The 12,768-nt window shown below is 32.7% G+C and overlaps 1 protein-coding gene across 1 annotated transcript in view; it reads left to right on the top strand.

The window, feature by feature from the left end:
* The first annotated feature begins 5,557 nt into the window (after positions 1–5,557).
* LOC139488000 (calpain-B-like) overlaps positions 5,558–12,768 on the top strand; it is a 33,664-nt gene continuing 26,453 nt past the window's right edge. The window contains exons 1-3 of the mRNA XM_071273303.1: positions 5,558–5,769; positions 10,217–10,286; positions 11,049–11,150. Of these exons, the coding sequence (XP_071129404.1) occupies positions 5,590–5,769; positions 10,217–10,286; positions 11,049–11,150 (352 nt within the window). The 5' untranslated portion in view covers positions 5,558–5,589. The remainder of the gene's footprint in view (positions 5,770–10,216; positions 10,287–11,048; positions 11,151–12,768) is intronic.

Here is a 12,768-nt window from a genome sequence, read left to right as displayed (position 1 = left end):
TTAAAAGGCTTCGCGGTGCCAACGAATAGAATGAAATTCAAAACAGTGTGGCTGTGGCCATTGATTGACACATTAAATTCATCCATTGACTGGGACAATTTAGGTGAACGTTTGTATGTAACGACCACTGCTCACTATGTACTTTTTAAAGACACTTAAACTATGGGGTCACCAAAGGTTTTCAACACCTTAATAAAGTAATTCGAAAAATTAATCAGAAATAACACGATGTTTTGATTTATATCAAGTATATAAATCAAAACATAAAGGTTTTTCCTGATTAATTTTTCGAATTATTTTATAATTAAAGGCGTCAAGAAACCTTTGGTGACCCCACAGTTTAAATGTCTATCGTAGGTACGTCGTGAACAGTGGTCGTTACATACAAACGTTCACGTAAATTGTCCCAGTCAATGGATGAATTTAATGTGTCAATCAATGGCCACAGCCACACTGTTTTGAATTTCATTCTATATCCTTTGCATGATTAAAATTAGATAAATCTTGATTTTTGAAATATAAAGACAATGTCTTAAACGTTAATATAAATATATGTAACAAAAAGTTTATATTTCTAGATATTTCTCAAATATATTCAAACAATTGTCAACGATTATTTGTGACTTTTTGTCCTACCAAATTTGTGACTTTATGTCCTGGCTGTGACTTTTTGTCCGTTTACCAATGAAGAAATGTTAGATAGGTGCAGAATTTTGCATTGCAAAGATTACTAAGAGATGTTTTTAAGGGCTTTATCATCCAGAGATTGTGCATACACTATAATGCTATTGGGAAATCTGTCCTGGTTTTCCTCCTAAATAAATACAAATCAACGAGACATTTCAAATTAAATATATAATCAACAGTGCCATACCCCTTTCTGAACCCTGTCTGTTCTTCACATAATAATCCTAAACTTTCCATATAATTGAACAATCTGTTATTTAGAGTTCATGTAAACAATTTTCAGTACCTTCTCAGAGCCCTTGTTTAACAATGAGCAATAAGACTTAGGAGCCGTGGTACGCAGACCACGCAATATACTTATAATGCCTTCTGAAACTTGTTAATTTGTCTTTTCGAATTTTTCTAACACCCTCTACTTTTACATACCAAATCATCATGATTAATTGTAGAACGTACTCTATAATAATACTTCTTACGGATGACATCAACAGTTCAATGAAGGACAAAAAAACTTAAATTACATAACACAATCATCTACAACATTATTGACAGTTGGCACATTATAAAAGTCAAGAATATTTCTTTCGAGGTCTACAGATTCATTGTAGTTACTATAATGTGCATTGAAATCACCAAGTAAACAGTTGCTTGTGTATAATCTGGAGTTTAGTAAGGCGTTCATTATCACTGAACTAGTATATATATTTGTTTAGGAGCCAGCTGAAAGACGCCCCCGGGTGCGGGAATTTCTCGCTGCATTGAAGACATATTGGTGACCTGCTTTTGTCTATTCTATGGTCGGGTTGTTGTCTCTTTGCCACATTCCCCATTTCCATTCTCAATTCGAAACTTGTAAATCTGATTCATTTATAAATAACATTTTCAATTTCATTGAATATGTCAACACTACTATGTAAACTACGATCAGATGAGATATGAATAACTCCAAATAAAATTTTATGAAACAATAGCCTATCATCAATGGTGAACTATAATACACAATGACGAGAGCAAGTAAATGGGCTATTTTAACCTGAAAGTTCGACCTTATGAACTTCAAATTCAGTAGGAATCTTGTTCAACCCATTAAACACTCTCTAACCAATTTTTGTAAAGGTTGGACAAATGGGGCAAAAGATAAAAACATTTTTTATACAATCTAGTGATGTTGGTTTATAATCAATGTCTTTAGAGAGAACCTTAGCCAGAGGCTTCCAACGATATTCTTACAATTTTAACCACATTTAGATATTCGTTTCACTAGCAATCATGCCAAATCTTCCTATTTCTTCTATAAAGCTTTAATTTCGAAAAGGTGATTTTTTTTTGTGTCATCTCCCTTAGCGACATGAACCGTTGTTACAATGTGACAGTGTATATATATATATATATATATATGTATGAAGCATATTCCGATGCTCAGTGTTATTTAATCTAAGTACCTGTCCGACTAAGAATCAAGCAGAGTGCTTTGTTATGGTGATTTATCAAAATAATTGATATTTGCTGAAAACCTTTTGCAGATTTATTGAGTTATATTCATGATTTTACTCTTAACACTAAAGTTTTATATCCCCCTCCGAGACTGATTCCTCTATCAGTTAAAACTTTCCCGTCATTGATAGAAGTGGAATAATGAAATATTATTGGCTTGAGTAGCCAGTTTGGTTTAATTTTGTTAAAGAAGGCTAAATCATCGCTGATAAATTATTCACTTGCAAGTGAATACTTCGACTTCAATGAATCCGTATTTATGTGACCTTCAATTTTACCCTAAAGCTGGAGATGGGTTGCACATGTATTAAAAGGAAAAAAATGTCAACATGGAAAGCAGAACAAGGACAACCGTTCGATTCGATCCACACACAAAACAATTCTTATACAGGTAACTACACTAGGAAATCAAATAGACCTAAAAAAATCCCATTACATGAGGTAGCAATTTATTTATATTTGTGTTCTTATCGGGGTTTTTAACCGTCGGCAATCTTCGGCAGTAATTTCGATGGTTAATCAGATGACGTCTAAACTAATAAACACGAATTGCTGATACTTATTATCGAGTCCATGCATTGTTAATAGTTTATTCTAGACATTTTTGTAATTTACATAAAACGTTTAAGTATGTTACCCATCAAAGATGAGAGTTTGAGCCCAATCGGTCAATCCATTATACATAGGCGAAACGAAATATGCTATAAAGTGTGTCACATTGTTGTTTTACACTTTTACTTATATTTTGCAGTTATATTACTCATGTCATTTATAAAAGTTTTCAAAGGAAATTAATTCTTTGGATGAGTCTTATGTAGACAAAACGTGCGTCTGGAGTACTAAATTATAATCCTGGTACCTTTGATAACTATTTACATCACTGGGTCGATGCCACTGCTGGTGGACGTTTCGTCCCCGAGGGTATCACCAGCCCAGTAGTCAACATTTCGGTGTTGACATGCATATCAATAATGTGGTCATTTTTATAAATTTCCTGTTTACAAAACATTGAATTTTACGAAAAACTAAGGATTTTCTTATCCCAGGCATAGATTACCTTAGCCGTATTTGGCACAACTTTTTGGAATTTTGGATCCTCAATGCTCTTCAACTTTGAACTTGTATGGCTTTATAAATATTTTGATATGAGCGTCACTGATGAGTCTTATGTAGACGAAACGCGCGTCTGGCGTACTAAATTATAATCCTGGTACCTTTGATAATTATTTGGTAAAATTGGTGACTGAAAACAACTGAATACGTTAATTTTCATTTCTTGTCCATTCCTTAGCACAAATGAATGCGTAAATAGTTTGACATTTGTCATTAAATTGTGAAATTGTGCAGAAAAAATGTGTAATCTTTCATGTTTTCATAGTATTGAAATGGCTATAATAACTTACATCCACGCCATTTGATCTTTGGTAGATATGTGTCTGAATAGCAATCATTTTTTATAAAGCCGCAGTCTATTTTTCTACAGTGGGATATTTTATCTCACCTCTAAGAGCAACATGTACCTCCGTAAAAGTATAAGAGTATTCATGGCAGTATATCCAAGTGCTATTAGTTGATCTATCTCAATACAGACCTAGCTATTGGAGCAACCTTCCACAAACTTCATGAGCATGCTCGCCATGATTTTTCTGAGGTAGCACAGTACAAAGATTGTATACCTCCAATTTCACAATATTAAAATGCTGTAACTTTCTTTATAATGCTTAAATTTATTATAAAGTGGTTTTACAGATAGCTAACAGATTATTCTTTCAAAATAATGCAATGTTAGTATTATACAACAATTATATAACCAATTACAATGTTAACTGTGTCTACAAAATTTTACAAGAAATTTCCACTTTCAACTGAAATTAGCTTCTTCATGGTTACCCCGAGAGAGTTGATTTTATTATATGTTGTTCCTAGATCCATTATCTACAAAAGAGTGTCTCAGATATCGGATAGAATGTAAAGATCAAATTTTACACCTAATCAAACATTATCTACTTTTTTTGGTAAGGATGTTTACACTAATTACAGATTTATTAGAGAATATAATACAATAGCGATACCGTGTACTTTGGACACATTCTTGTTTCAGTATTAACTTTGAGATTCCATGTTTCACAATATAATGATGTTTCACAATATAATGATGTTTCACAATATAATGATGTTTCACAATATAACGATGTTTCACAATATAATGATGTTTCACAATATAATGATGTTTCACAATATAATGATAATTTGAGACACCCTTTTGTAGCTCCTGCTGTGTTGATTAAGATTTCATATAAATTTCCTGTATAGTTATAGAGATGGAAGAGCTAAATTCATTCAGGTGAACTGACCACGATTTTGCCATTAATTGCATAATAATTGATTACATAATAATTGCATAACAAAAATATTGCATTCATTTAAAGAATTAATCTTTTATCTATCGATATATACGTCTTTTATTAATTTACATGCATTCTTAAGAAAGTGACAGCATTTAAGGGTTTGAGATTGGAAGTAAAAATTCTTTGTATTGTGCTACCTTAATACCACGCGCAAGCCATGCATAGTTTATTTTGTGTTTGTCATTCATATTGGCAACCACAGAAACAGAGTTGTAGCCAGGAGGCAAACATATGAATATGACCATCGTCGCGATGTAACCATGTTTGGTTTTGTGCTGACGTTAACAAGCGACAAACAATCTACTGTCTTTGTATCGTCGAGAAATTTATATCAGTAACAGTTAATTAAAACCCCAATCTCCTAAAAAATCACACCTATACTCGCATGCATGTACTATTTAATCAAATTGTAAGATTCCATGATTTCCAGGAATCTCGCGTGCTCGTACTATTTAATTAAAAATTGTTAGATACCCTAATTTCCAGGAATCTCGCGTGCTCGTTCTATCTAATAAAATTGTTAGATACCCTGATTTCCAGGAATCACGTGCTCGTACTATTTAATTAAATTGTAAGATACCCTTATTTTCAGGAATAAAAGGCAACAGGGGGGGGATATATGTCAATTATGCATTCTGCAAAGCACTGATAAGCAAATGTTTTATAAGTATAACAAATATTTTGAAAAAAAAGGATAAATTTTAGTATGTAAAAACTTAAATTCAAAGACAGTTATTATAGTGATGCTTTAAAGACAAACACCATATCAATACACACCCTCAGAGACATATAGATCGTATCAATGCACATCAAAATTAAAAAAATATATATATCATACCAATGCACAGCGAAATCTATCCATATCATCTTTCTTCCATTGTATAAAAGATGTATCATTTCTTATATAAATTGCAGGATTTAGAATACTACTTTCACATTAGACCGGTGTAGCCCAGAGGAAACGCTTTACCCGTTTTCCAGAAGGACATTGACATCAATTATGAGTTTACCTAGGGGGCTCGTAAGACAAGAAGATTATTTAGGACTTAAAAGAGAACTTCTTCGGAATGAAAAACTATTTGTTGATCCTGATTTTTCACCTAGTACATCCTCACTAACATTCTCCGGCTCACAGCCTCGGAGTTCAGGAGTACGGAGCATTATATGGAAACGTCCAGGGGTGAGTAGGAGAATTTGTTGACATTGTCATGCTAAACGTTATTATACTGCAACTATAGTTGTATTATTTCCTGAATATAGTTACATAGCTATATTTTGTATAATGTCAATTTCATCATTGAACACTTTCTCCACAATCAGAGAGGTGCATTAAGGGATGAAAATAAGTTTGACATTTGTGTTATGATTTAAAAAGCTATCAATGTATAAATTTCAGTTGCAGTATAAAAACAATATAAGGTCAATGTCAGAAAAATATATAAACTTAATCTACTAAAAATTCGACATTTAAAATCATAATTAAAAAATATGGGCTTAAAGTTATTATGTAGAACCTCGCCCTTCCCCAGTTTCTCAGCCTCCTACAAAAAGTTTATATTTTCCTGACATTGACCATATATTGTATGTGGTGAACTTATTGTATATGGTTCTTTATTTATCAACATTATAGTAATGGTAATTTTACGGAATACTACACTATAAACTAAGATTATTCCCATTTAATCAATATCTAAATATGTATAAATATTAGTAGATTTAATAGATATTCATATGGTGAAGGCATAATTTTTCAATCTGTTTAACTGAGGTTTGGACCTGCCATGCCAGTAACTGATAGTAGAGTAGACTGTTGTTATTTATGTCATTTTGTTTATTTTCTTTTGTTTCCTCTACTGACATCGGACTCGGACTTCTCTTGAACTGAATTTTACTGTGCGTACTGTTAATCATTTACTGTTCTTAATTGGATAGAGGTATAGGGAAGGGTTGAGGGTTGAGATCTCAAAACACATGATTAACCCCGCCGATTTTTGCGACTGTCCTAAGTGAGGAGCCTCTGGACTTTGTTAGTCTTGTATGATTTTCAATTTTAGTGTTTTGTGTATTATTCGGAGTTTAGTATGGCGTCCATTATCACTGTACTAGTATTGATGATCATAGATATTTGTTTATTGGCTAGTTCAAGGACGCCTCCGGGTGCGGGAGTTTCTCGCTGCATTGAAGACCTGCTGTTGTCTGTTATATGTTCGGGTTGTTGTCTCTTAAAAACACATTCCCCATTTCCATTCTCAATTTTATTAAACCTTGGGAATCCTAAACATACTCTAATCAATAATTCGCCGGTGTCATATGATATTTTTACGAATCGTTTAATTAAATTTCTTTCTTATTTTTTAACTGTTCTATTGTAAATTTCCGAAATTAAATCGTTATAAAATATAATTAACTGAAACCAAAATAAGGAAACTATTTATACTTTTGTAATTTTCAATAGCAAAATTGCGATATACAATGCAAGTTGTCAAGAAAAGAGCTTCGGACGCATTGAAATAATTAAACGTGTAGTTTTTATTTTATTTATACATCACTGGGTCGACATCTCTGCTGGTGGATTATCAGTCCCAAAGGGTATCACCAGCTCAGTAGTCAGTATTTCGATACTGATATAATTTAACTAACTTTTCTAAAATTGTCCGTTTATGAATTTTGAAATTATTAAGAAACTCAGGTTTCAACTCCCTCAGGCAAAGATGACTTTAGATGAATTTGGCTATCAATTTTAGGTATTTTTTTGTCACACAGTTCTTCAACGGTTAAGGTACTTATACATCCTCGGATTTCAAATGTTTGGCTTTGAGCGTTCCTGATAAAGGTAAATCAAAAAAAGCGCTTGAGACGCATTGAAATAATTAAACGTGTTGTTTTCAAATTTTTCATCACTGGGTCGATACCTCTGCTTGTGGACTATCAATAATTACATTAGATGTATGTTTCATTATGATACTTTATTCTGATTGGCTAACTGCACATCACGTGTTATTCCTTAAGCAATTGCATTACTCAATAAAACTTTTCATTCATGATAACACATGGTCCCACAATAAAGTGCACAGGTGTATTAAATAAAACAATTATAAAATTCGTGTTTTCATGATCGTAGCTTAAAAATGTAATTATAAGTATTGAATGCTTCTTTTTGTAACTTCATAGGGTTGTAAAGGCGTTGACCGTGCGCACATTTTTAGAATCAAGCGCCTTCCGCGCGTCATACAAAATGTACTTCGGTCAACGCTTTTACACCCCAATGAAGTTACAAAAAGAAGCATTCAATTCTTAAGTAAAAAAAGTTAAAGAGTATGGATGGAAATATATCACAGTGCTGTTAGTTAATCTAACTCAATACGGACCTAGCTATTGGAGCAACCTTTAAAAAACTTCATGATCATGCTCGCTATGATTTTTCAATACCACGCGCAAGCAATGACTAGTTTGTGTTTTGTTTGTCATTCTTATTGGCATCCACAGAAACAGAGTTGTAATCCAAGAGGCAAAACTATGAATATGAACCTCGTCGTGATGTAAATAGATATAGAAGGATGTGGTATGAGTGCCAATGAGACAACTCTCCATCCAAATAACAATTTATAAAAGTATCGCTTATAGGTCAAGATACGGACTTCAACACGGATCCTTGTCTCACACCGAACAACAAGCTATAAAAGGCCCCAAAACTAGTGTAAAACCTTGTTTAGTTTTGTGCTGACGTTAACAAGCGATAAACAATCTGCTGTTTTTGTATTGTTCAGAAATTCATTCCAAAACAGTTAATTAAAAAAACCCAATCCCCTAAAAACATCACACCCATATTAACTCTCGTGTTCGTACTATTTAATTAAATTGTTAGAAACCTGATTTCCAGGAATCTCGCGTGCTCGTACTATTTAATCAAATTGTTAGATATCCTATTTCCAGGAATGTCGCGAGCTCGTACTATTTAATTAAAATGTTAGATACCCTGATTTCCAGGAATCTCGCGTGCTCGTACTATTTAATTAAATTATCAGGATACCCTGAGTCCAAGGAATCTTACGTGCTCGTACTATTTAATTAAATCGTTAAATATAGTTGTTGATATATGCATGTCAAATAAAAACATTATAACAACAACCACATGAAACGAAAGGCTGGTTTTGTCTATGATGCACTAGTAATTTTATAGATGTCTCCGTGCTAAATCTGACCACAGTAGAACGTTCATGTAAATGATAACAAAACAAAACAAAAACTACATTCTACCAGACAATACCCAATTAGTGTTCTCTCGTGACAGATTTAAGTCTAAGTCAATACCCAGATGCACATATCGACAGACGTTTTTTTAATTATTTATTTCATTTTATTGCACCTGAACTGAAGATTTTTTTTTTACATTAATGTTGAATATTAAAGCGAGGTTATTACCAACAAATCAGCATCAATATTCATTATTACCAAACCTTCTGTGGATTCATTTGTATTCGTTTAAAACCGATTTTCATGGATATTGGTAAACCACTTCGGTGTTGACATGAATATCAATTATGTGGTCATTTTTATAAATTTCCTGTTTACCAAACTTTGATTTTTTACAAAAACTAAGGATTTTCTTATCCAAGGCATATATAATCTCACCTGTTTTTTGGCACAACGTTTTGTAATTTTGGATCCTCAATGCTCTTCAACTTTGTACTTGTTTGGCTTTTTTTATTTTGATCTGAGCGTCACCAGCAGAGGTATCGACCCACTCATCGGATCTAAAGAATTGAAAACAACACGTTTAATCATTTCAATGCGTCCGAAGTGCTTTTCTGGATTTACATTCATCATGAACGCTCAAAGCCAAACATTTGGAATCCGAGGATGTATAAGTACCGGAACCGTTGAAGGGCTGTAACCAGAGACATTTAATACTTTGTATTATATGTCTCTGCTGAAACTAAGTAATCTAAGTAAGAAGCTTATGATAGGCAGTATGATGATACAACTTTTGTTCACGCTCGAATAAATAAAAATAAGACTTTTTTCAGGTTTCTGGATCTTCGTATGAATGTTTCTTATAATTCAGTATTATTATAAGAAAGTAATAAGAAAGTCCTTCAGCCATTAATTGTTATCGTCTTTGATTGCATGTGATAATTGCCACTAGACGTAACAAGAAAGAAGACAAAGTTTTCATGTCCTTTTCCGTCGCTTAAACGACTTCCAGACCGCAAGGTACATCTAATACATAATTCCTAGTATCATATAGCATTGAACTCTAGAAACCGATTCCATTGAGAGTTTAATCAAGTGCAGTAACTGATTAAGTCGATTTATTTTAAAACAAAAAAGAAGAAAGATAAACGATAGCCATATGCAACTTGATACTACTAATAAAGTTACTCGAGTCTCACATACACTTGACATTTCACTCCAACCAAAAACAGTAAACCTACTTCTGATATACTGGTAAGAAGATTCTGCCCATGGGCTGATCGATAGATTGTTGTTTGTTTAAATAATGTTTAGTGGAAAATATTTAATGTTTATTCTAGAAGATTCTGGAAAAAAACTATTACTAATACATAAGCTGGTTATAGCATACAGTAATTTATCATTTGATTCACATAATATATATTTACTTCCAGGAACTGGTTGACAACCCTAGATTCGTAAAAGACGGACTTTCAAGGCATGATTTAGACCAAGGGAGTTTAGGTGAGTTAGATTGATGTAAATGCTGGAATAAACAAATCATATTTACATTGGTCAGTGAACTATTATTTAGGTATCAATACTTTATGGTTAGTTAGGAAATTAATGTAACTTTAACAACCTATTATTGAATTAAAACAACCTGATATAAACAACTTGCGGTCCTTCATATTTGTGTAACTAGCAGTGCTATATTATTATATTTGTATTCACACACCCTATCACCAGCTATCCTACTTCAGATAGAACCTGTGTTCCCGATTGCCATTTTCAACCAGTGCTTTTTTCTATCATGTATGCAGATATTTGACTGCCGGTCCTTTGAATCCGGTTGTACGATGCGGCAGGTTTTGATTAATTTTGTTAACTTATTACCTGTTGCATCTACATACCGATGATCGGCTCTAATTTATGGTTTGCGGCATACATGTGTCTAATTCTTAGTGCAACAACTCACAAAAAGTAAAGATATCTGGAATTGATATGTTGAGGACATTATTAATATAACAGGGGCATTTTTGTATGAATCCCAATTAGATGACAACAGACGAACTATCCACCAGAGGCTAACTGATTGAATTATTGCTTAACCATGACAAGTCGTTCTCGTCAAAACTGTTTTTAAACCATTTTTCGAAAAATTTACACACTGAGATTTCAAAACTTTATAAAAAACACAATGAGAATTAAAAATTACACATTGAGATTTTATATTCTTTCTGTCAAATTTTCTTTCCCATGGTATTTATATGTTGAATATTTCAGGAAACTGTTGGTTCATAGCAGGGGCAGCTGTGGTATCTACCCAACCTAAACTATTGTTTAGATGTGTACAGAAAGAACAAGATTTTGACAAAAATTATGCAGGTATGTTTAGGGGTGGTACAATTTTTTTTTTTAACAAATTCTGCGCTGGTATGTATAGACACATACCCATAGACCAAGAGTTTGACAGAGATTATGGAGTTATGTTTAAATGTGTACCAATAGACCAATATTTTGACATAGATCATGGAGGTATGTTTAGATGTGTACCAATAGACCAAGATTTTGACAGAGATCATGGAGGTATGTTTAGATGTGTACCAATAGATCAAGATTTTGACAAAGAGTTTTAGACTTTGCTTGTATTTTTAGACGTACACCAAAGAGACAGGCTTTATTCAATAGGACAGATCAACTTGCCAAAATTTAAATAGACAGGTAACCACCAAAAACATTTTTGGAAACGTTTCATATCTCTATATTATCAAATTAGAAATATCAATGTATTATACCCATTACATGAAAATGAATGCAGGATTTACTGTTACCAAAAATATTGCAAAGTACAATAACTATAAACAGCTAACTCCTCTGGAAAAACAAATATACAAACATAGACAAACAACAATGAACAACAACAACACATGATCCAGATAATAAGATTGCATGACTTTGTATAGACATAAAACTGGTATGGTTGCATGCTCCAGCAAACAGACAAAAATATTCACTACTTTTATCTATTATTAGATTCATTGTTGTACTTGAATATGAAATATAAGACCACATATTGAGATTTTTTTTATCAATTTATAAGTTCACCTGGTTCACAGGGCCAAGTGAGCTTTTGACATAACTTGGTGTCCGTTGTCCGTCATCGATGTAAACTATTTCAAAGATCTTCTTCTCTGAAACTGGGTATATGAGTCTTATGGTATTTAGTATAAAGTTTGTGTTTTTTATTTTGGTTGCTCAGCAACCATGTCTGCCATAGCTAGAAAAGAATGTAGAGACAAAATGTAGATTTCGGCTCAAAGCTGAAGCAGTAACGGCAAACTGACATTGGTTAAAAATAATCAGTAGGTCCATTTTTATTTGCTAGACGAATCAGAAACCCCATTTGAGTTGTAGCCCCTGAATCAATATTTTTATGACATTTCTAAGTGGTTATGATTGAAGATTAAAAGAAATTTTAATCAGCAAAATGTTCAACAAAGTAAGACCAAGAAACAGGTCAAATGACCAATGATGTCAATTAACCTCTTATATTTAAATGGGCACTCTGTCAAATTCAAATTCACCGATTTGACTCAAATTCTCATATTTGATTAATTACCATGTGAAACATTTGTCCAAATTGTAAAAAAAAATCTAAAATAAACAATTTACAAGTCTTTGGCTCGATAATATTTAGTTTTTGTTTCATGTGTAGTTTAGTCTTGATGCCATCTAATTAACTATCGAGTTGACCTCCAGAGACCTCTGATGGTCATATAAGTGATCTGAACACAAGTATTGATATACATATAAATAGATAGCAGATTAATGCAATTGGATTTTTCTAGATATGTTTAATTTCATACTATAGAGTAAACATGTATCTTAATGTATTTTACTAACCCTCTTTGGATCCATAAGGGGTCAGTATCGAACCATATAACTGATATCATTGTCGTTAGATCATTTTAACCAAGATTGTATTTTTTGCAGAAACATGGTA

This window comes from Mytilus edulis, chromosome 9 (genome assembly GCF_963676685.1).
Source record: "Mytilus edulis chromosome 9, xbMytEdul2.2, whole genome shotgun sequence".
Taxonomy (NCBI): Eukaryota; Metazoa; Mollusca; class Bivalvia; order Mytilida; family Mytilidae; genus Mytilus; species Mytilus edulis.
Note: the sequence above shows the minus strand (reverse complement) of the source record. Positions and strands in the feature narration are given on the sequence as shown.